This window comes from Podarcis pityusensis, assembly GCF_964106645.2.
Source record: "Podarcis pityusensis genome assembly, chromosome: 6".
Lineage (NCBI taxonomy): Eukaryota > Metazoa > Chordata > Lepidosauria > Squamata > Lacertidae > Podarcis > Podarcis pityusensis.
Genome location: NC_138030.1, coordinates 10791346 through 10814587, shown reverse-complemented (window position 1 = coordinate 10814587; position 23242 = coordinate 10791346). Strand labels below are relative to the sequence as shown.

Below are 23242 nucleotides of genomic sequence, written 5' to 3'. Positions count from 1 at the left end.
TGACTTCTGGGAGAGGGGGACTGCGACTGGGTTGGCAAAGAATAGTGTAAGCCAGGGGTCAGCAACCTTTTTCAGCCGTGGGCCAGTCCACCATCCCTCAGACCATGTGGTGGGCCGGACTATATTTTTTTAGGGGGAAATGAATGAATTCCTATGCACCACAAATAACCCAGAGATGCATTTTAAATAAAAGGACACATTCTACTCATGTAAAAACCACGCTGATTCCCAGACCGTCCACGGGCCGGTTTGAGAAGGCAATTGGGCCGCATCCGGCCCATGGACCTTAGTTTGCCTACTCCTGGTGTAAACGAATCGACTTTAATCAGATTTCCAAAACATGTCTTGGAACCCTATATTCCTATTGTGTTGGAATGTGTGTATGGGGATTCATAAGACAACCCATTGCAACAGACAGTTGTAGGAACATAAGAAGCTGCCTTATACAAAGGTCCATCTAGCTTCATATTGTCTACTCTGATGGGCAAAGGCACTCCAGAATTTCAGACGGGATTCTCTTCCAGCCCTTCCTGGGAATTGAACCTGGGACCTTCTGCTTGCAAAGCAAGTTGTCTGCCACTGAGCTACAGCCCCTTCCCCAGAGGGGGTTTGTTATTCTTGCAATTAATGGGAAGCTTCAGCTTTCGTCAGGGAAGGGAGCTGTTTTCACAGTCCACAGTCCAGTGACCGGTTCCTCTTCTTACATCCTACTGCTCTGCAATTTTTGCTTCTGACACTTTCATTTCCTTCTCTCCTATAATTTTACCAACTCATTCAGCAACGCTCTTCCGTGTCCTTTTACCAGGAACGCAAGTGGCAGGATGCGGTGCGATTTCTTCATTAAGTGCACTAGCAGGTAAAAGGGAACACCTCTTCCCTCCCCCCCCCCCAAGACTTGGCAGGAGATTTGGGATCTTTGTGTGAGCTTATGTAGAAATGCAAGGCTATGCCTTAAAGGATTAATTTCACAAACCTTTAAATTGCAGTTTAATTTGAAAACTAATTCAGGCCCATAATTGGCTTTCTGTTCAAATCGCTGAGGCTAAAAGATTTAAATTCTTAATATCCAGATGACTTTCAAGTATCTCGCCCCATCTGTGCATTAGTCCACAGTTTTAATCTCTCAGGGGGATCTCCGCCGGCAGAGGAATAAAATAAATAAATAAACAACAGGAGAACTAATAGAATAATCTCCTCTCTTTTTTTGTTTTTGTTTTGTTTTTTGGCTTCTTTAAAAAACACCGTTCCTGGCATTCTGCAGAATATTTATTTTTATGAGATTTCTCCAATTTAATTTGCTACATGTAGATCTCACTCCCAGCTATTTAATTTTTTAAAAGGGACATCAATAACAAGAAGAAGACTGTGGAAGGGAGGCGGGGGGGGGGGAAGCAGAGCTACTGCCGTGGCGCCGAGTTAGAGAAGGCAAAAAGGATTTTAATTACAACATTCTTCACATAAGCAATAACACCAGCAACGCTCGTCTCCTTTGGAGGTTTGCCCTCAGTGCTTAGAAGCAGACACTCACAAACACTCCAAGCCTTGTCTCAAAAGAAGGGAACCAGAGTTGATTGCTGTCTTTGAGTCAGCATTGTAAGCTCTGGCTGGCAGTTGCTCTCAAAGGTTTCAGATACAGGTCTTTGCTCAACCCTACCTGGAAACTCCAGAAGATAGAATCTGGGCCCTTCTCCATGCAGAATAGGCCACTGAACCACAACCCTTTCCTTGTAATAATAATAATAATAATAATAATAATAATAATAATAATAATTTATTATTTATACGCCACCCTTCCCGGTTCAAAAAACTGGGCTCACAGGGTGGCTAACAACAAATTTAAAACACTTAATTGATGCAACAAAAAAACCAGCATAAAATGTGAATAACAATAAATTCAGAATTAAAAAAATCAATTTAGGGGGGAAATCCATGCAATAAACATTAGATGATCACCAGGGCTAGCTGGCTAAATTAGTCCTATTTGGGCAAGCGAGGAGACCAGGGGAGAATTAGCTGTGGGATCCCAGAGTGGGTAATCTTCATAAAAAGGGAGGGGGAGGGAAGGAAGGGGAATAAAAGATTAAGCTAAGTTCAAATTGAAAGCCAGGTGGAATAGTTCTGTCTTACAGGCCCTGCAGAAAGAAGTTCAATCCTGCAGGGCCCTGGTCTCATGGGACAGAGCATTCCACCAGGTCGGAGCCATCACTGAGAAGGCCCTGGCCCTGGTGGAGGATAATCTAACTTCCTTAGGGCCCAGGACTTCTGACTGTTATGGGGCCCTACAGTCACCCCTGATGTCCTCATTGACTTGCCGTACAATGGAGGCCATGTGGCTTTGCCAGCATGCATGATGCTTGTTCTGAAGATACAGATTGTGCTTTGCCATGAGTCGTTATTACACTCCAGTCCTTCTCCTGCGATGCCTGCATGGTTAATTAGTTATGATTATCAACCTCCACAAAACACGCAGAACACACATCCCAACAATGCGATCACAACTCGGCAGACTTCTGTGCAAGAAGAAAAGGTTTGTTTGTTTTCTTAACCAAGCACTTAATTTTGTTAACATGAAAGGCATCACTTCAGTCGCTCACGACAGGGTTCGTCTTGCATTCTTCCCAAAAAAATCTCTTCAGGCCAGCTTGTTCTTTTTTATCCTCATTAAGGCATCTCACCGCACCTTTCATGAAGCTGATAATCTCCAGCAGTTAGGAAGTGACGTCCTTTATTAATTAGGTTAGCTGCTTGAAAGGTCAAAATCTGCCATTGATTACAACAAATAACAGTGAATGAGAATGGTTGGAGTTTCCAACTGGAGCTCGATCGTGCGTGGTGTCAAACGGCTGCTACTGTTGTCTGCAAATTGTTGGTTGTGTTTTTTTAAATCCTGGGTTTGCAGCAGATCTGGTTTGGGCATCCCTGCTAGGGCAACAAGACAGCTGGTCTAACTTGTCAGAGGGAAAATCTAACAAGGGAGTTGGGTGCAAGCAGGCCCCAGGCCTCCATCTCCAAAATAGCCAACCCCTGCCTTCCATTGCCACAGATGCTGCTGTTTGTTCATGTTCTGGCTTTGCCTTTGGCATTGGCATCTGGGAAGACAGATATTGCCACTTAGGGGTCAGATATGACAGAGGCGTCGCCAACTCCTATCTTGGAATATATCAACATTTCTTTATCACATACACAGCCCAACAAGACAATGACAATAATCCACCAACAGCATACAAATCAATATGGCTAACCTGATCCAAAACACCCACCCACCCCACTCACACACGAAAACAAAGACCACCACAGCCAATCACAAAGAAACAATCACACCCTAGGCCAACCCCAACCTCTCTCACCACCAAAGAAACACAAATGAACAGCACGAGCAACGCTGACACCAAACCCTACATACATTAAGCAACATAGAAACATCGCCACCCGACCCCCCCATCTTTCCCCCCTCCACCCCCTTCCCCCCCCCCAATGTCTCAACAAATGAAACCGATTTGTAAAAATGTTACATGGAAAAAATACGAGAGACATTACACATACTTCTGTAAAACAAGAAAATCTTTAATTAAAAAAAAAAGTAAAAATAAACACCGAAAAACAAAACAAAACAAAACATTTCAGAATTCAATTTCTGGGTGCCCCTGGAGATTCAGAGTCTAATCTTTTGCATTTCTCCTGCATGTCTCACAGTTTGTGGGCAAACACAAAAGGTCACTTGCCCTTTTCACACATTCAGGGAAAGTGTGCAGCGGCCCTTGGGATGGTGCCCGCTGACCTATTCTCCAAGCAACCATGAGTGTTATCCCAATTCTCACCCTCTTCATGTGGTCACTGAACACCTGGAAAGGACTTCAGCCACCGTTACTAAATGCTGCCAGTGCAGCATACAGCTGAAATGCTTTCAGTCTTCCCTGCTGCCCTCGTGGCCAGCAAAGGATAGTGGCTGCTGAGGAACATTCATAGCAGTGGAGCACTGCAAAATATATCTTACAGGGAAGGCGAAGCTTCAAGCAAGGAAATGTGTGGGGTATACATATGGAGGGGACGTGGGTGGCGCTGTGGGGACGTGGGTGGTGCTGTGGGTTAAACCACAGAGCCTAGGACTTGCTGATCAGAAGGTCGGCGGTTCAAATCCCCGCGACGGGGTGAGCTCCAGTTGCTTGGTCCCTGCTCCTGGCAACCTAGCAGTTTGAAAGCACGTCAAAGTGCAAGTAGATAAATAGGTACCGCTCCGGCGGGAAGGTAAACAGCGTTTCCATGCGCTGCTCTGGCTCGCCAGAAGTGGTTTAGTCATGCTGGCCACGTGACCCGGAAGCTGTACGCCGGCTCCCTCGGCCAATAAAGCGAGATCAGCACCACAACCCCAAAGTCAGTCACGACAGGACCTAATGGTCAGGGGTCCCCTTACCCTTTACCTTTATACATATGGAAGGGCCAACACTCACTGGTGGTGCTTTGCCTGCAAAGGGTCTCAGATCTTCCACATTTCCTTCTAGGACCTGAAACCCTGCAGAGCAACTGCTGGTCAGTTTAGGTCAGGCATAGTCAACACAGTGCCTTTCAGACATTTTTGACTACAACTCCCATCATTCCTGGCTATTGGCTATGCTGGCTGGGGCTGATGGGTTTTGTAGTCCACAACATCTGGAGTGCACCATATTGGCTACCCCTGGGATAGGCAATACTGAGCTAGATGGACCAATTCCCTATCCTCCTAGCTCCACAGAGGCCATAGTAGCTCCTGGTGCTGAAGCTTTTTGTGTTTACAAAAGTTCTTTTCAACTCATTGCCTCTGCAGAAGAATGGAAGGCATTTCATTCATTTTCTTGGCTTATGCATGACTTTTTAAAATTCTTGATGATTGCTGTTACTTGTTATTTGGGCAGCCCCGTTCCCATTCTTTTTTCTTGACGTCTTTTCAGACAAGGATATGAATTGCTATTATTTGGTTTCCTCTGCTCGCGCCATACCTTGTCAACCATATATGTGTAATCGTATCTAAATGTAGATACAGATGTTTTCATTCTGTGCACCCAGATTGCAACCAAGGGGCCAGGAGATTATAAGGGGAACAACATGATGCACAGCAAGGTATAAAAGCCCGCAGGGATATTATTAAGTTTAAATTGCAAAGCAAGAGAGAGAAAAGCAGTGCCTTTTATATTAAAAGCATTTGTTGAGGTTATTTTGTATACCTTATAGAAGAGCGTAGGGAAGCTTTCTTCCAGCCAAGGGCCACATGGTCTCGTGGACAAACTTCTGAGGGCCGTATGCTAGCAGTAGACAGGTCCAACAGCCAATGTGGGTGGAGCAATGGATGTTTCTCTTGCCTTTGCACAGTTCCCTAGGCTGCATTTCAGTCACACACACACTGGCAGGGGAACGGGGGAGCGGAGGAGCGCACCGCCCCTGGCACCATTGGGGAGGGGGCCACCATTGTGGCTGCCCCCTGGACAAGCGCCGCACCCCCCCCACTGCGCTGGGTGCCACGCCCCCATAGTGCCACGCCCCCAGGACACATGCCATGCCCCCGCAGGCAGTGCACCACGGCCCCCAGAATGCACACCAGCCACACCCCTGCCTGCTCTCCGCCCCCCGGTGCCAGACCATGAAGCTTCACCACGGCACACACGTCAGATGTTCCTACACACACACACACAAAGATAGAGAGAGTTCTCAAACCAGTCAAGGAAGAGGTATTACTATAGCCAGGCAAATGCACTCAAAGGGGGGCAGTGCCAGATTAAACCCTGTGGAGACCCCGAGGAAGTCAAAATATCGGTTGGGGGGGGTCCTTACAAATTATCTCCTAATACGTTTTTGAAAGCTTCGTATCTGGAGGTTCCTTGTACACGCTCTCTAGTGGGATAACATTGATCTAAGAAAGCTTGATTGTAATTGTCTTTCAAGATCAAATCAATAGTATTTCAATCCGTTGTCGCAGGGCCCCTAAGAGGCGTGGGGCCCATCAGCTGGTGCCTGCTCTGCCTATTTGGTAATCCGGCGCTGAAAGTGGGGCATGGATGGGGTACCCCTGCCCCAGTCTCACAGACGCTACTGCAGTTACTGCAGTGTTAATTCAAGTCAGACTCCTTGGCACACGTCCTATTGCGGAGACCTATTTTTGTAACAATCAGCATCAAGTGAGAGCAAAAGACAAGACAAGCTCAATCAGGCCAGTAGTCTAGTCCAGCATCTTGCTTCCCATCATGATCAGTAAGATGCCTCTAGGAAGCCCATGAGGAAGAGGAGAAGGCCATAGGCATCTCCTGTTGTGGTTCCCCAACAAATGGTATCTAGTGGTACATACTTCCCCTAAATGTGGAGACTCCATATAATCATCATGGGTGAAAGCAATGGGTAAAGCTATTTGAGGGCTTCCATGTAAAAGAATATGAGTAATGCATCCCCCATGCCAGTGGGAATTCTGGAAACCACAGTGGGGGGGGGGTATTCCCTCCTGGTCAATAAATCACTTCCTTTGCAGTTCAGGAGGGATGAGGCAATCTATCCATTTCCATTTCTCTGTTTCTCAGTTTTGTCAGTCTTGCATTCAATTCTTCACATTGCTACATCAGGCTGTGAATTCTTGTCAGGGGTCCTTGTGAAAACTGATGGTTATTTTAATGCGAATTTCTCCTCATATGATATATGAAATTTTGCCTGATATACAAGCATTTTGGCAAGCACCCTTCACTAATATAATTCATTTCTGCAGGCTTCTTTCACTAGCATGCATTTGGGGCACTTTTCACCCTAATACACACAGTTGATTGTATATTACATGCCTGGCAAACTGCAGTGCAAAATTCAGAGACATGCGAATTTTTGAAGGGTTCGTGTGTTTCGGTTTGCATGTTGATTCGGAAAGGGCAAATTAGGTAGGTTCATTTTAAAATGCGAACTGAATCAAATTGCTCCCTACCCCCACCCCCCAATCCCTACTCTGAGCAAATCTGGAAAACTTCCTTGTGGATAGTGAGAGACAACTTAGATAACAACCCTCAACTTTCGCCTCCCCTCCCTCTTGCAATATGGTAGGTTTGTGAAAATGTGTGGGGAAAGCAGAGAGGAGGAAAACAGAACTAACAAAAGATCTGGCACTGAGCCACTCAAAGCTAAATCACAAGTGGAAGTGGATATGCATATGGCTTTTTTTCTGCTGGAACTTTCTAGAAATCAGTTCTGGCACCTTTCAGGTGGGTGCCATTGCCATTTGAAGAGAACAAGGAAGGTGTTCATGGTAAGTTCTGGCACCTCTTTTTCTGGAAAAATAGCACTGGATACGAGAACATTGTAGAGTTGGAAAAGGTTCCAAAAATGGCAACCAAAATGATCAAAGTGATTGCCCCATGGACTGCCCCATGTAGAAAGTTTGCAGTGTTTGGAACAATTACCTTATAATAAGAGGTGACATGGTAGAAGTTTATATAATTTTGCATGGCGTGGAGAGAGAGAAAAGGTTTTCTCCCTTGCTCATAACTCATAGACAAGCAATGAAGCTGAATGCTGGAGGATTCAAGACATTCAAGACACACGGCCTAGGACCCTTGTACCTACGGGACCACCTCTCCCGATATGCCCCATGGAGGACCTGAAGGTCCATAAATAGCAACACCCTAGAGGTCCTGGGCCCTAAGGAAGTCAGATTAGCCTCAACCAGAGCCAGGGCCTTTTCAACACTGGCTCCAGCCTGGTGGAATGCTCTGTCTCATGAGACCAGGGCCCTGTAAGACAGAGTTGTTCTGCCTGGCCTTAGCTTGGAATCAACTTGATCCCCTTCCCTCTTTCCTTTTTCCTTTCTCCTTCTGCGATGGAACTCCTATTTGGGGACTCCCCTGGCTTTTTTCTGGCCCACGTAGGACCAGTCTGGATAGTTGGCCTTGGTGAAGATTTGACATTTTCATCCCCAAAAAATTTTTGATTTGAGTTTCTACTGAAATGAGGCTGCATTTTAATATTGTACTTTTGTTTTTAAGTTGTATTTTAATCAATTGTTTTTATACCTGGTGTTAGCCGCCCTGAGCCCGGTCTTGACTGGGGAGGGCGGGGTATAAATAAAAATTATTATTATTATTATTATATTATTATTATTATTATTAAACAAAGCACTTCTTCACACAGATGTATAGGATTCACTTCCACAGGAAGCAGTAATGGCCACCAACTTGTAAAAGAGTATTGGGAAATGATCTATAATGAATTGAAAAAAATGTTTAAAGGCACTCCCCCCCCCCAAAAAAAAAAAAACAACAACCAGAGCTCTTTCTGTTGGGGATAATTCAGACTAAAATTCCCAGGTGTCAAAACAGATTATTTATGTATGCTACTACTGCGGCCCATGTTTTGTTAGCCCAAAATTGGAAAACGAGTGAGGTCCCAACCAAAGAAGAATGGCAACTTAAGTTGACAGAATATGCACAACTTGCAGACTTAACATATAGAATCAGACAATTTAAAGAAGACTGGAAAACATTTATTGAATATATGGGAAATAATTGTGTATATCTGAAAATGCTGGCAGCATTAAGATAAATTCAACAGTGTACATAAGTTTTGATGGATGCAATAATGGAATACTGAATGGTATAGTTTTTGTAAAATATGCAGGGATTTATGATATGTAAAATGAACCATGGAAAGAGAAAAAGGGAAGTCGTTGATATTTTCAGGATGCAAAATAAGTACCGCATTTTTCTGTGTATAAGATGAGGTTTTTTTTATTTTAAAATTAGGCTGAAAAATTGGGGTTGTCTTATACACGGGTAGTGGAGAGCTGGGATGGACGATTGGTGGATGCAGCGAGCAGGAGATTGCCAGCAATATTTTTGTGGGTGATTGATGGGTGCGGGAAAGTCCGCTGGCTATTGGCTGCTGCAGCAATTGGGCAGGCGATTGGCGCTTGTCTTTGGCGAATGTGCAGATGATTGGTTGCTTCGCCGATGTGCGTGTGAGTGGCTGCTGCGGTCCTGCGGGTGAGCGATTTTCGGCAACCCCTCTTCCTCCAAAAAAGCTGCTCAACTACAGACAATCTCCCCCCATTTTCTCTATTTTTAGTCCCCCAAAAGAGGGGGCGTCTTATACACGGGGGCATGTTATACATGGAAGAATACGGTATTTTAAATTGCAAAACAGAAAATGTAATTATATATATATATATATATATATATATATATATATGTACACACCGTATTTTTTGCTCCATAAGACACACATTTTTTCCTTCTAAAAAGTAAGGGGAAATGTTTGTGCACCTTATGGAGCGAATGCGTGGGCCCTGGAGCCGAATTGCCCAGAGGCGAAAAGCAGATTGTGCTTTTTTTTTTTTAAGAAAGAGGGAAGGAGGTGTTGAAACAAAGCCGCTGAGCAGCTGATCGGCAAGCGATCGGGAGGGAGATGAGGGACTCTCGCAATAAAGGAGGCTGCCTGGGAGGGGGAGATAAAAGCACATGGATCCTCAGGATTTTTTGCATTGGGCCACACCAAATTCACCATCAGATCACATAGCATGTCCATGGCTACAGCCTGCACCAAAAAAATCACGCATCCACTGTTTCGTGGGGCCGCAGTGGTGCAAAAACGTGGTTACAAAGCACAGATCCACATGGATTCTCAGGATTTTTGCATTGGGCTACCCCCAAACTCACCGTCAAATCACATATCATGTCTGTAGCCACAGCATGAACCACAAAAATCATACATCCACTGTTCCGTTCAGAATACTTTTTTCTTCTTTTCCTCCTCTAAAAACTAAGTGCGTCTTATGGTCAGGTGCGTCTTATGGAACGAACAATACGATATATAGATAGAGATAGAGATAGAGATAAATAGATGATAGATAGATAGATAGATAGATAGATAGATAGATAGATAGATAGATGGAAAAAATATCATGGCAGATAAGGCTATCAATGACTACTAGCCAGGATGACTATGGTGAAAAGCAGTAATGTTTCTGAAGACCAGTTGCTGGAAATCATGAATGGGGAAAGGGCTCTTGTGCATGGGTCCTGCTTGCAGGTTTCCCACAGGGATACGATTGGCCACTGTGAGACCTGGAGGCTGCTCTAGATGGGCCATTGAGCTGATCCACCAGACTCTTCTTATGACCTTAGGACTCAGGGATTGCTGAACTAAAGGAGTTCATTTCAGAACCCATTACATACTTGTGAAGCTCCTCTCCCACACTCAACTTCTGTCCTTTCCCCTCAAATGCTCATAAGCACACTATCCGTTCCACAAAACATCACATATTCAGGAGGAAAAATTGCCAGAAGGGAAACTTTCCATCAATTGAAAGACATTATTAGCTCAGGTTAATGAAGATCTAATATAATATGGCTGTTACTACATGTCTGCCCATAATGATTGAATTTTTTTTTCTATGGGGGATGATTAAATTAACTATCGTGTAGTTCGGAAATTAGACCGAAAAGGTTAACCAACCTTTAATGATTTGGCAATAATAAGAATTTATAAACATAAACTGTAAGGTGCAGCTCAGTAAAGAATAATTATCACTGTTTTATGTTTAGATCACAGCACTAGACAAAGTGTTGTTGGGGAAAGGTTGTACATTGCTTGGAGGCATAAAGAGCAAAGTGGACGGGTTTTTAGACGAGGGTTTGGCCTCTTGATAAATGCCCCATTACCTCTCTGTTTTAACATGCATTAAGTCTAACTAATGAACATCAATCTTGCTTTAACCTAGCTTGGTATAATGGCAATTCTAATACAGCTATAAAAATAAAGCTTTTGGGTGATAGCTGTTCAAAGAGTTTAGAACTTCAGAGGCGGTCATAATTCCACACTGCATGCCCTTGGGTCTTCCTTCCATTTTGGACACATAATTTTTGGCAATTAACGTACATTAATGACGAAAATGACAAGCATTCTGTGGGTCAGGCACAGCCCTGCTTCGCCAGGGCTGCTGGCCAAAGGAAGGAGCTGTGGTTGTGAAACTATCACAGCCATCCAGAATTAGCCTTTGTCCTTATTACAGAAATTAATATTGTCCTTATTCCATAAATTAATATTGTGCAGCTTGAAGCACCTGGAAGTACAAGAATGGACTCCTTTTGGAATAAATCATTTTCTAAACAGAAAAATGTTATTCAGACTTTTACCTGAAGAACTTTCTTCATAACAGAATTAAAATTAAAATGATACATCCAAAACATTCATACCATAGGTAGGCAAACTAAGGCCTGGGGGGCGGATCCGGCCCAATCGCCTTCTAAATCTGGCCCACGGATGGTCTGGGAATCAGTGTGTTTTTACATGAGTAGAATGTGTCCTTTTATTTAAAATGCATCTCTGGGTTATTTGTGGGGCATAGGAATTTGTTCATTTTTTCCCCAAAATATAGTCCTGCCCCCCCCACAAGGTTTGAGGGACAGTGGACCAGCCCCCTGCTGAAAAAGTTTGCTGACTTCTGATTCATACAATGTTTGTGCTGTCCAGCACAGGCTCAGCATTTTAGAAAAGATGAAATAATCCCCTAGATCCTGTTCACACGTACTTTGGACAAGGCAGGTGTCCCCCATCTTATATTTGTGCAACTGGTTCTTCTCGCCTAAGTGTAGAACCTGACATTTGTCCCTATTTAAATCTGTTTTCTTAGTTTTGGCCCGCTTCTCCAATCTATTAAGGTAATCTTGAATCTTGATTTTGTCTTCTACCTACTTCACAAGGTCATTGTGTGGATAGAAGCCCAGGGGGTATGACAAAGCATGCCTGCTGAGCTGGAATAATAATAATAATAATAATAATAATAATAATAATAATAGGTAAATGTAAAGGTACCCCTGTCCGTACGGGCCAGTCTTGACAGACTCTAGGGTTGTGCTCTCATCTTACTCTAGAGGCCGGGAGCCAGCGCTGTCCGCAGACACTTTCGGGTCACGTGGCCAGCGTGACAAAGCTGCTCTGGTGAGCCAGCGCAGCGCACGGAAACACCGTTTACCTTCCCGCTATAAAGCAGTACCTATTTATCTACTTGCACCCGGGGGTGCTTTCGAACTGCTAGGTTGGCAGGCGCTGGGACCGAGCAACGGGAGCGCACCCCGCCGCGGGGATTCGAACCGCCGACCATGTGATCGGCAAGTCCTAGGCGCTGAGGTTTAACCCACAGCGCCACCCGCGTCCCAATAATAATAATAATAGGAATCAATGCTAGATCCATCAAATGTGGCTTTCAGCAGGTGGCGGGAGAGGCAACAGTCAACCAGGAAACCTTTTCAGCTCATCGACCAGAGCTTTGGCAGTTCTCATGTTAGTGGGAAATGTCAAGAGGCGAACGCTGATCAAGACCAACCCATTTAGAAAGAAAAATAAATGTTTGCCCGTTACCCCCTTGAATTCAAGAAGGTCATTTATCACTTGAGCGATAAAGGTGCTCTCAGGAAGAGCACTTAGATTTCGGAAACAGCATGTGCACTGACACAATAAAATACACATGTGTGCAGTTGTCACACATCCTAATCCACTCTTGAGTTGCAAGCCAGGAGCATTGCCCCAAATAGGGATTTTGTCATGCTTGAAGTGGCTTTCGGTACGTCCGGTGTAAATCTAGACTAATGCAAATGCAGAACATTTCTTTAAATTATTTTTTTAAAAAGTGTTGCTCTTTCATCACAAAGGTTGGAGAGGCGCCAAAGGAGGTGCCAGAATAAGAATATCAAACCTAGGCTTGTAGTGCCTGGAGCGGCGAAGTATTAAAAGTGGCACTGAAAGAGTTGTAGGAAGGAGGAGTGAACAGAGCAGGGGGAAAGAGTGAGTGTGGGGTGGAATAAAAACAGAGAGGCACAAGTCCCTTCCCGATACATCAAAGGATAGTGGAGCAAGATAAATGGCTCCCCATCCAGGGCATATGGATACTAGAATAAAGAAGGAGCCCTCACTAGGGATGGGGAAGAAATCTGATTCCGTTCACATTTAAAGGCAAGCCTACTTAATTCACCCTTCAAAATTTGTACTTCTCTGAATTTTTCAGTTCACTTCTCCATCCAACTAATGTACACAAGGATGCATACCAGAGGGTAAATTTCACCATAAAATACCTATACTGGTGAAATTAACGTACCAAACTGATAAACGGGGGAAATTCATTTGCAAAATGGGTAAAGGTAAAGGACCCCTGATATTTAAGTCCCGTCTTGAACAACTCTGGGGTCTCGCTTTACTGGCCGAGGGAGCCGACGTTTGTCCGCAGACAGTTTTTCCGGGTCATGTGGCCAGCATAACTAAGCCGCTTCTTGCAAAACCAGAGCAGCGCACGGAAACGCCTTTACCTTCCCGCTGGAGTGGTACCTATTTATCTACTTGCACTTTGACGTGCTTTCGAACTGCTAGGTTGGCAGGAGCAGGGACCGAGCAACGGGAGCTCACCCCATTGTGGGGATTCGAACCGCCAACCTTCCGGTCAGCAAGCCCTAGGCTCAGTGGTTTAGACCACAGCACCACCCGCGTCCCTTGCAAAATGTGTGCTTTGGTCAAAAATCACGTGCTAAAATATTTCCATTAGGAGAAATTCACATTACAAAATGCTAATCAGTGCAAACTAATATGGAGAGTTGAACTGAAGATTGGAAAAATGAGAAACCGAGAGAACCCGAAATGGACAGTTTCATCCATCCCTATTCCTGATATATCAAATTATGGGAGGAACAAGGAAAGCAGTGGCAGGTGGCTAGATGGAATGATCACAGTGGTCCCCTCTCCTGCACGTAGGAGAGGATTAAACCAGTAGGAGTGCTGAGGAAATCTCAGTTTCAATAGACTGCAAAAGTAGATAGAGAACTAGTGAGTGGTCCTTGCAGCTGTGTCTTAAGACATCATTGCCCATGTTACTTAAATGGGGTGTGCTTTGTTCCTAACTACTTAAATAAGCCATGGTGGAAGTGCATGGTGCTTTGTATAGGAAGCTGGGTGACAAAGAAGTTTTCGTCCAAGCATAAAAAATGGGTAAGGGGGAGATGTGTGTGTGTGTGTGTGTGTGTGTGAGAGAGAGAGAGAGAGAGAGAGAGAGAGAGAGAGAGAGAGACATGAATAGTGTTTCTCCCTTAGGGAGAAAGTTATGGAGCATCTACCTTGGGACAAAGCATCCATTTCTTAGGGAAAGGACAAATGAGTGTACATTATAGTATAAGAAGAGCTCTGTCTAGTTAGTCCAGCACCCTGCTCTCCAAGTGGCTGAACATGTGATTATGGGATGTTGCAATGCTCCGCAGCTGGTATTCAGGGACTTATTGCTTCCAAAAGTGATGCTAGAGCATAGCCATCACACCTACAGGTCATCGATGGCCTTATCCTCTGTGAAAATCCCTGCCCTGCTAAGATGTCCAAGATTATTATTATTATTGTAATTTAGATTTTATCAAAGATTTTTTGTGATACAAAACAAACAAATAAACAAGGGAAAGTACATATAGCATCCCCACTTTCAATTCATAGAGTCATTTTTCACAGCTCATTTACATTCGGTTTGAGACACTATTGTCATAGACATTGGGGAAACTGAGAGGGGAGAGGGAAGGTTGGGGGTGATGACCTTTGCATAGTGTTTGTGTGGGGGTTTTGTGTCAGCGTCTCGTGGGCAGGTCCTTTATTTATGTAGTTATTTGTTTTTATTGTCATTGTGAGAGATTCGAAGGTCCAAAGCTTGGTTTGTATTTGGTTCTCTGTCCAACTGGGTTAACCCCATGAGCCCCAAGTACAAAGAAGGCTCCATAAACAGTCCTATGTGAGATGGGGAGATGTGGTCACCTCTGATCCTGGATTTTGAGTACCATTAAGGGCTGCAAAGTGAGCAAAACTGATACATGCAGCACAATTGACTATTGTGCCCGTGCGTGTTCGTTTCAGTGAGCCTTGTGCAAAATAACTGCTCAGTGTATTGTGTCCCTTATCAACTATAGCAGGCACGCCCAACACGTAGATTGTGATTTACCGGCAGATCACTGGACATCTGTGGTAGATCACTGGAAGATCACTGGCTCCCCCCAAAGAAGCTCAACAAGTTTGGGTCTCCTAAAAGAAACTTTCATCTCAACCCAAAAAAAACAGGGCTTTCCCTTAAAAAGCTCAACAACTTTGAACCCCCCAAAAGGGGGTAGATCACTGCCAGTCTTTAACTCTGTGAGTAGATCACAGTCTCTTGGGAGTTGGCCACCCCTGAACTATAGCATATGAGCTGGGGGGGGGGGGTCCTTCCAGGCAACAGACTATCTTGGAAGGTTCTGCCAACTCAAACCCTGAAGCTTTCATCTCCAGCTTCTTTGTGGCTTGTTCCTTTCAGTGCACTCCAGTACGATAGCATTCCCTACGTGATTCAGCCCAGGGATGTTTGATGATTTCAGCTGCTTTCAGCCTGCAACCTTGCTGCCTCTGTAAATTTCTGGGAAATAAGTACGTTTTTTTGTGTGCTCAGGAAAGTGCTCCAGGTTAATGCAGCAACTCTGCCTGCCATCTCCATTGATATTCTTGTGTGAATACCATCTTTTTTGTTGTGGTGGTGGTTGCTAAAGGTTAAATGGACGCTCCACTAGTGAGCCACGTTTCCAAGCGCTGCCAAAAACGCCGCCCCACTTTCACAACCCCTGTGGAAGTGGGGCAGCATTTTGCTAGACGCAGCAATGCTTCTGAATACCAGTTGCTGGTGTTCAGTCTCCTGCGAGAAGAGTGCTCTTCTTCTCAAATCCTGCTTGCAGGTTTCCAACAAGCATCTTGTTGGCCACTGTGAGAACAGGATGCTGGGCTAGGTGGACCATTGGCCTGATCCAGCAAGCCTCTTCTTATGTCAATGTTTTCAAGAGGGAGGAATTTGTTTGCTTTTTCATGGCTCCCTGGAAGGGGATTACTTTCATGAGCAATAGCAATGGCAGAAGTTTTCTCTGTGTGTCCTCTTCTCTTTTTTGGTAAGGCCCAGGACCCAAATTTTTATAGCCCTCTAGCAGCTACAGTGCCTCATTTACCAGAAGTAATGTATTTAGTGTTAACTTCAGAAGTCAATACTTGATTCTGACCAGACTAAGCCTCCTGATGTATATTGTGCTTCAAAGACCAAGATGGCAATTTGCAATTCAATAGCCTCCCATGTGATTTAAGGTTAAACATTCACGTGTTGGCTAGCAGAGAACAACAGCAGTTAACCAACAGTTAACATCAGTTAATCAACCAATCTAGGTGCTGAGAGAGCTCTTCCTGATCTTCTTTAGCTTCTACGGAATCTTCCAGTTAAACCCTTTCATCAACACACACAGGCATACTGCATTTCAGATGATGATTGATTCTATTGTCATTTCTACCTTGTGTGAAGGAACCTACGTGATGACAGTGACGGCCAACGATGCAGACGACGTCACTACAGCCAATGGGATGGTGAGGTACCGGATCGTGACGCAAACCCCTCAGAGCCCATCGCAGAACATGTTCACCATTAACAGCGAGACTGGAGACATCGTCACAGTGGCTGCTGGGCTTGACAGAGAGGTAAGAGTTCAATGGGAAGCAGAGAGCATGCATGATGGCTTCTCATCACTGGGGCGGGGGCCTTTGCCTCCATCCCAGTGCAACACCTCCAACGCTTGCCTTGGTACCCAAGTAGGGGACCCAAGTAGCAGCTCCAACAAGCCTAGGCACCTCTTACCCTAACTTAAGTTTATTTAAGTTAGGGCAATTTATCTGAACTAAATATTCAGCTGCTGGAATGCATCTGGGAACCCCTAATGTGCCTCTGAGTTGAAGCAGAGGGGACATTTGCAGAGGAGAATCAGTGGGCGGGAGAGGGTCTCTTAACCCTTCCTCCCTTGCACTGCTTTCCCTCCTGCAACTCCCCTCCCAGCCACTTTCCGCTTTTGGTATGACAAATGTGTATCCATAACCCCAGTTCCAGTGTGGGCGAGGAAGATATGGGTGTGATGCTGCAGAGAGAAAATGACTGGTAGGGGATGGGTTAAAGACATCCTCCCCTGTGCTGCATCTCCACCATACGCATGGACCATTAGATCTCAATCTAAAGTCTTTCTGGGATGTGGGTGGCACTGTGGGTTAAACCACAGAGCCTAGGGCTTGCCAATCAGAAGGTCGGCGGTTCAAATCCCCGTGACGGGGTGAGCTCTCGTTGCTTGGTCCCTGCTCCTGCCAACCTAGCAGTTCAAAAGCACATCAAAGTGCAAGTAGATAAATAGGTCCCACTCCGGCGGGAAGGTAAACAGTGTTTCCATGTGCTGCTCTGGTTCACCAGAAGCGCCTTAGTCATGCTGACCGGACTTAGTCACATGACCCGGAAGCTGTACGCTGGCTCCCTTGGCCAGTAAAGTGAGATGAGCGCTGCAACCCCAGAGTCGTCCCCGACTGTACCTAATGGTCAGGGGTCCCGTTACCTAAAGTCTTTCTGTGAGTCCCTACTTTGAGGGAGGTTCAGAGGCTGATGACAGATTCAAGGGCCTTTTCAGTTGCAGCTCCAGATTTGTGGGATGTTCTCCCCAGTTCTGCCAGGCACCTTCCCTGACATCTTTTCTGTGCCGGTTAAAACGTACCTTTCCTCTAGGCTTTTGATCAACTATGATGGTGTCGTTTGCTATAAATGTGCCGCCAAACCTTTATGATGTTGTTGCTTGAGGGAAGCAGGGCTGCTTTGTGTATTTTTCTATGAATCGCATGTGTTTTTGCATAAATAGATTTATATAGTATTATTATTTTATTATTATAATTTATATCCTGCCCTCAATCAAAAGATCTCAGGGCCGTTCACAGAATAAGAGAGGTTCGCAGAGTAATATATTTTTAGTTGTGCTTATGTTTTTAAATGGGTTGTGAGTCACAGCTAGTGACTAGCAAGTTTCATAAATAGTGAAGATGACAAAATAATGGTGTTGATGATGGTCACGAACCCCCTCCCCTCTTTTGCAGCATAGAGCTATAGCTCCCAGACATACACTGACTATGCCAAACATGCTTTTCCTGCTTGAAAGTGAAGGGTCAGAGAGATCAGGAGGAGACTCTGCCTCTTCTGGCACTGACTGCAGTAACTTTCAGAGTCCTGCCTCCTTCTTTGAAAGCCATGGATCTAAAGTGCCAAAATCTAATGTGCAGGGAGATGCCAGTCGTAATGCCCCCCCTTTCTTCCTATCCTTGCAAGCTGCCTCAAAGTCTCCAAGTTCCCAAGGAGAGGCAGCTGCCCAAACTCTTGCCCTCCCACCCTCCCTGCTTTTTCCTTTCTCCGCTCCCGCCCTCCCCGCACCACTGTTTCTGTCTGTTTCTTTCAAACACCTCGGGCTGCCTTTTTCTGCTCGGAGGCTGCATAAAGGCTTTAAGGATTCCGGGCTGCTTTGACACATCCCCGCCAAGCCTCAGAGCGGAAATCCTTGAACGCCGCCTCTGAGCAGGAGGAAGGTGGCCACTGGTGAATTCAGAGAACTTGAGGGAAACATTGACAGCCAGTCAGCAGCCAGCAGTGGGGGACCTGATGGGCCGTCAAAAAGATTTGGAAAGAGAAAACAGGAGGGGTGCCAGGTGGAGCTGGCATGGAGCTCTCTGGCTTGCCTGAAGCAGACTTATCAGCTACAATTGACCCTTAGGCAGCAGAATCGGCTCGTGTTGGGTAAGTCAGTTGGGTAGGTGGAGAATGTTAAAGAGGCTGCGAGTGTCAGCGACTGAACAGAACCTGAGAAAATTGCTTCCATTGGCTTCATCCCCAGACAGGGCAATTGAACAAAGAAGTTCGTAGCTCAGTGGAAGATCTGCTTTGCAAACAGAAGGTCCCTGGTACAATCCTGGGCATCTCCAGGTTAGGGCTGGAAGGGACCCCTGCCTGAACTCCTGGAAAGCTGCTGCCAGTCCGTGTAGGCAAAGCTGAGTCAGATAGACCAATGATTTGACCTGACCAAGTACAAGACAGCTTCCTATGGTAGTAGGAGGCTTACTGTCACAACTTGGAACAGCAGCCACAGAAAAGCTGAAGGTGTTGCTCTTCGTTTAGCGAGGCTTGGGAACAACATTTGCCTTCCAGCAGAGTATTATTCTGGTCAATGGCTTTGAACAGATTGATTAATTGCAGGTTAGAAGCTGAAGAATCTGTTGCATATTCTCCATTTCCCCAAGAGGTGAGAGCTCCCAGTGGACAGCATGGCTGTTTCCTTTGCACAAGAAAGGAAACAGGCACCTATATGTGCACAGGCACCTACATGCACAGTGGTACCTTGGGCTATATACACTTCAGGTTCCATATGCTTCAGGTTACACACTCCGCTAACCCAGAAATAGTACCTCGGGTTAAGAACTTTGCTTCAGGATGAGAACAGAAATTGTGCTCCGGTGGCGCGGTGGCAGCAGGAGGCCCCATTAGCTAAAGTGGTGCTTCAGGTTAAGCACCATTTCAGTTTAAGAACGGACCTCTGGAACAAATTAAGTACTTAACCTGAGGTACCACTGTACACAGGAGCATTTCACCACCACTTATGGTCTCCCCTGGCTTGAGAGCAGTACATGTGAAAAGGATCTAGGAGTCTTGGTTGACCACAAACTTGACATGAGCCAACAGTGTGACGCGGCAGCTAAAAAAGCCAATGCAATTCTGGGCCTCATCAATAGGAGTATAGCATCTAGATCAAGGGAAGTAATAGTGCCACTGTATTCTGCTCTGGTCAGACCTCACCTGGAGTACAGTGTCCAGTTCTGGGCACCACAGTTCAAGAAGGACACTGACAAACTGGAACGTGTCCAGAGGAGGGCAACCAAAATGGTCAAAGGCCTGGAAATGATGCCTTATGAGGAACGGCTAAGGGAGCTGGGCATGTTTAGCCTGGAGAAGAGGAGGTTAAGGGGTGATATGATAGCCATGTTCAAATATATAAAAGGATGTCACATAGAGGAGGGGGAAAGGTTGTTTTCTGCTGCTCCAGAGAAGCGGACACGGAGCAATGGATCCAAACTACAAGAAAGAAGATTCCACCTAAACATTAGGAAGAACTTCCTGACAGTAAGAGCTGTTTGACAGTGGAATTTGCTGCCAAGGAGTGTGGTGGAGTCTCCTTCTTTGGAGGTCTTTAAGCAGAGGCTTGACAACCATATGTCAGGAGTGCTCTGATGGTGTTTCCTGCTTGGCAGGGGGTTGGACTCGATGGCCCTTGTGGTCTCTTCCAACTCTATGATTCTATGATTCCCCGATATGGTTCATTCATCACCTGGGACCCTTCTCTGATTGCCTGGGCCTCAGGGGGCAAAGCTGGTGTCAACTTGGGGCAGAACGTTTTCTGTTGTGGCCTCCACCTTCTGGAATGCCTTGCTGCTCGAGATCCATCAGGCCCCAGAGGGTTGAAGAAGACCTCATTCTGTGTTATCTTTGTGCTGATGTAATTTGTTGAACACGTTGGGCATTGTTAGCTTACTAATTTGAAGTGATATCTGTGAGTTGGGCATTATCTTTTCTTTATTCTGCTTTTGCTACTGGCTGGTGATATAGTCGCTTTGCTTTGGAGAAATAGGTGGAATAGAATTTTTATGTGTAAGTAAGGAATGAATGATGGCACCGCCTAATACAGTGGTCTACATTATCTGCTCTAACTGGAGATTCCAGAAATTGAATCTGAGACTTCTGCAAGCAAAGCATCTGTTCAACCATTGAGCAATAGGCATACTGACATGCTAGAGCTGGGGTTGGCAAACTTTTTCAGCAGGGAGCTGGTCCACTGTCCCTCAGACCTTGTGGGGGGCCGGACTATATTGGGGGGGGGGGATGAACAAATTCCTATGCCCCACAAATAACCCAGAGATGCATTTTAAATAAAAGGACACATTCTACTCATGTAAAAACATGCTGATTCCCGGATCGTCCGCGGGCTGGATTTAGAAGGCGATTGGGCTGGATCCGGCTCCCAGGCCTTAGTTTGCCTACCCATGTGATAGAGCCTCAGAGAGCAATGTGATCAGTACACTGCCAGTACTAGCTAACTCTAGCTGGAAGCTTTCTCTCTTCCAACCTCCTTGCCTTTTTAAAAAAACTCTCTGCTCTTCATTACCTCCTATCTCTCTTTCCCAAATGGAAACACGAACCCATTCTCCCTTCCTTCAGATGGAGAAATGCCACCTTCTTTAAACCCTGATGGGTATCCCATTCAAACTCACAGAGAGATCCCCAGCTGTCAAGAGGCCGTCTTGCAGCAATTACCTCCCACTGATGAAACATCACTAGAGCATCCTTTACTATAAACGGTCTGCCTATCAATAGCGGGACGGGGGCTAGGGGCTCATGGCTGAACCAGCATTCAGTTTCAAATACTGCCATGCCGTTTGCAAAACTGAATAAAGTCAGGCCCATACCATGGTTGGAAAAAACACTTTAACCCCTTGAAATATTACCCTTGTCTTCAGTAAGTAAAGATAGAAAAAGCCACCCAAACTGCAGAAGAAGGAGGGAAGCATCATATGAATTACTGATGGATTTAAAGCTATATTACCTGGTTCCCATTAATGAGGCTATAGATATGGTGACAGAGCCATGTGTCCATTCACTCATTATGACTGCACTTAATTGAATGGATCCCCAAAGAAGATAGTGATAATTGGACTATAGTTCTTAAAAAATATATTAAAGGGAGCTGGTTTCGCAGCAGCCTGCTTTAAGCTCCGTCCTCGCATGACAGCGTAAAATGCCAAAGCAGGACAAAAGGTTGTCATTTCCATTGAGCTAATGAAGGGATTGTTAGGCAAGTAGGTAGTTTGTAGTTCAGGATGTTCAGATGATATTTCATCAGTGGGAGATTCAAAGGTGCATTGAAATAAACAGGCGAGTGTAAAAGAAAAAAATTAAGAGGTTGAAAGCAAATGTTGCTGCTGAAACGTGTAAAGGGCAAAGGAGGAGAAAGTAGTTTGTTAAGGAATGTTTCAAGATTAAAGAGGAAATGTCAGGCACTGGCAAGCAATATATGGATTAGCAAGAAAAATGCACAGCCAGGAGAAAGAGGGACAGAGGAGTGTTATTAGACATTTTGGTGGAAGGGAATTTTTAGAGCTGTTGCAGAAGGCATACAGAAATATACTAGGAGTGTGCAGATGCCCTGAGATTTGCACCATATCTGTGTCTGTGCATTTTTAAAACATTCCAGTCTGCTTCTGAGTCACACTGTGGTTTCTGCACTTCAATCTGTGTTTGGGGTTCCAAGTTGCTCTGTATAAAATGAGGCAAATCTATTTATTTATTTTTTAAAAAGTCTTTTTGGTCAAAGCGGATAAAATCTACAGGCACAGGAGCTCTTCCAGAGGGAATTAAGGTTGCCAAATTGTAGACGAGGAGGTCTAGGGGACTTTTTGTATGTGATGTAAAAAATGATTGTCTTTCTTCCATAATCTCTTGTGGGTGAGGGGAGCTGAAGTCTGTAGCTTTCTGACTTTAAAATAATCAAGACGTGGCCAAGTGGTTTTTATTCTTATTGTTGTTATTGTTTAAGTTTACAGCTTCGTATCGGCCCCTTTTCTCCCTGGTAATTGGGTTGTATCCACAGCATTCTTTAAAAACAAACAAACCCAGACCCTCCACTACTGTGCTTTAACAGACAAACAAAACACATTTCAGAGCTCCACATGCAACATTTCCAACAGCTTTCCTTCTTGCCAAGCCCATGGACCTCAATTAAAAAAGAGAGATATATAGAATGGCATTGCAGTGGCCGGCTCCACCATGATTTCCATTCATTGAAATTGAAGCTATTTATTTAAATAGTTGTTTAAACATAGGGAGCCTTTTCTTTGGAGTGAAACTAAGCTACCTCCCTCTCATATGCAGATACACCCTGTGTATAAAGGTAGGGTTTCTGATCACACTAACATAAGCAAAGGTTGCTGGATCAGGCCAATGGCATCCTGTTCTCACAGTGACTGACCAGATTCCCATGGGAATCTGTATGCTGCTGGAAGGACTGTATATTACAACTGTGTGTATCCTATGACAGCATCTTAAAAAGCAGAGACATCACCTTGCCGACAAAGGTCCATATAGTTAAAGCTATGGTTTTCCCAGTAGTGATGTATGGAAGTGAGAGCTGGACCATAAAGAAGGCTAATTGCCGAAGAATTGATGCTTTTGAATTATGGTGCTGGAGGAGACTCTTGAGAGTCCTGTGGATTGCAAGAAGATCAAACCGATCCATTCTTAAGGAAATCAGCCCTGGGTGCTCACTGGAAGGACAGATCGTGAAGCTGAGGCTCCAATACTTTGGCCACTTCATGAGAAGAAAAGACT

At 45.0% G+C, this 23242-nt stretch overlaps 1 protein-coding gene across 8 annotated transcripts in view; it reads left to right on the top strand.

The window, feature by feature from the left end:
- CDH4 (cadherin 4) overlaps positions 1 to 23242 on the top strand; it is a 792566-nt gene that overhangs the window by 643503 nt on the left and 125821 nt on the right. For all 8 annotated transcript variants that reach the window (XM_081011101.1, XM_081011100.1, XM_081011099.1 and 5 more), the window contains one exon: positions 16322 to 16494. In XM_081011101.1, coding sequence (XP_080867227.1) covers positions 16322 to 16494 — 173 coding nt within the window. The remainder of the gene's footprint in view (positions 1 to 16321; positions 16495 to 23242) is intronic.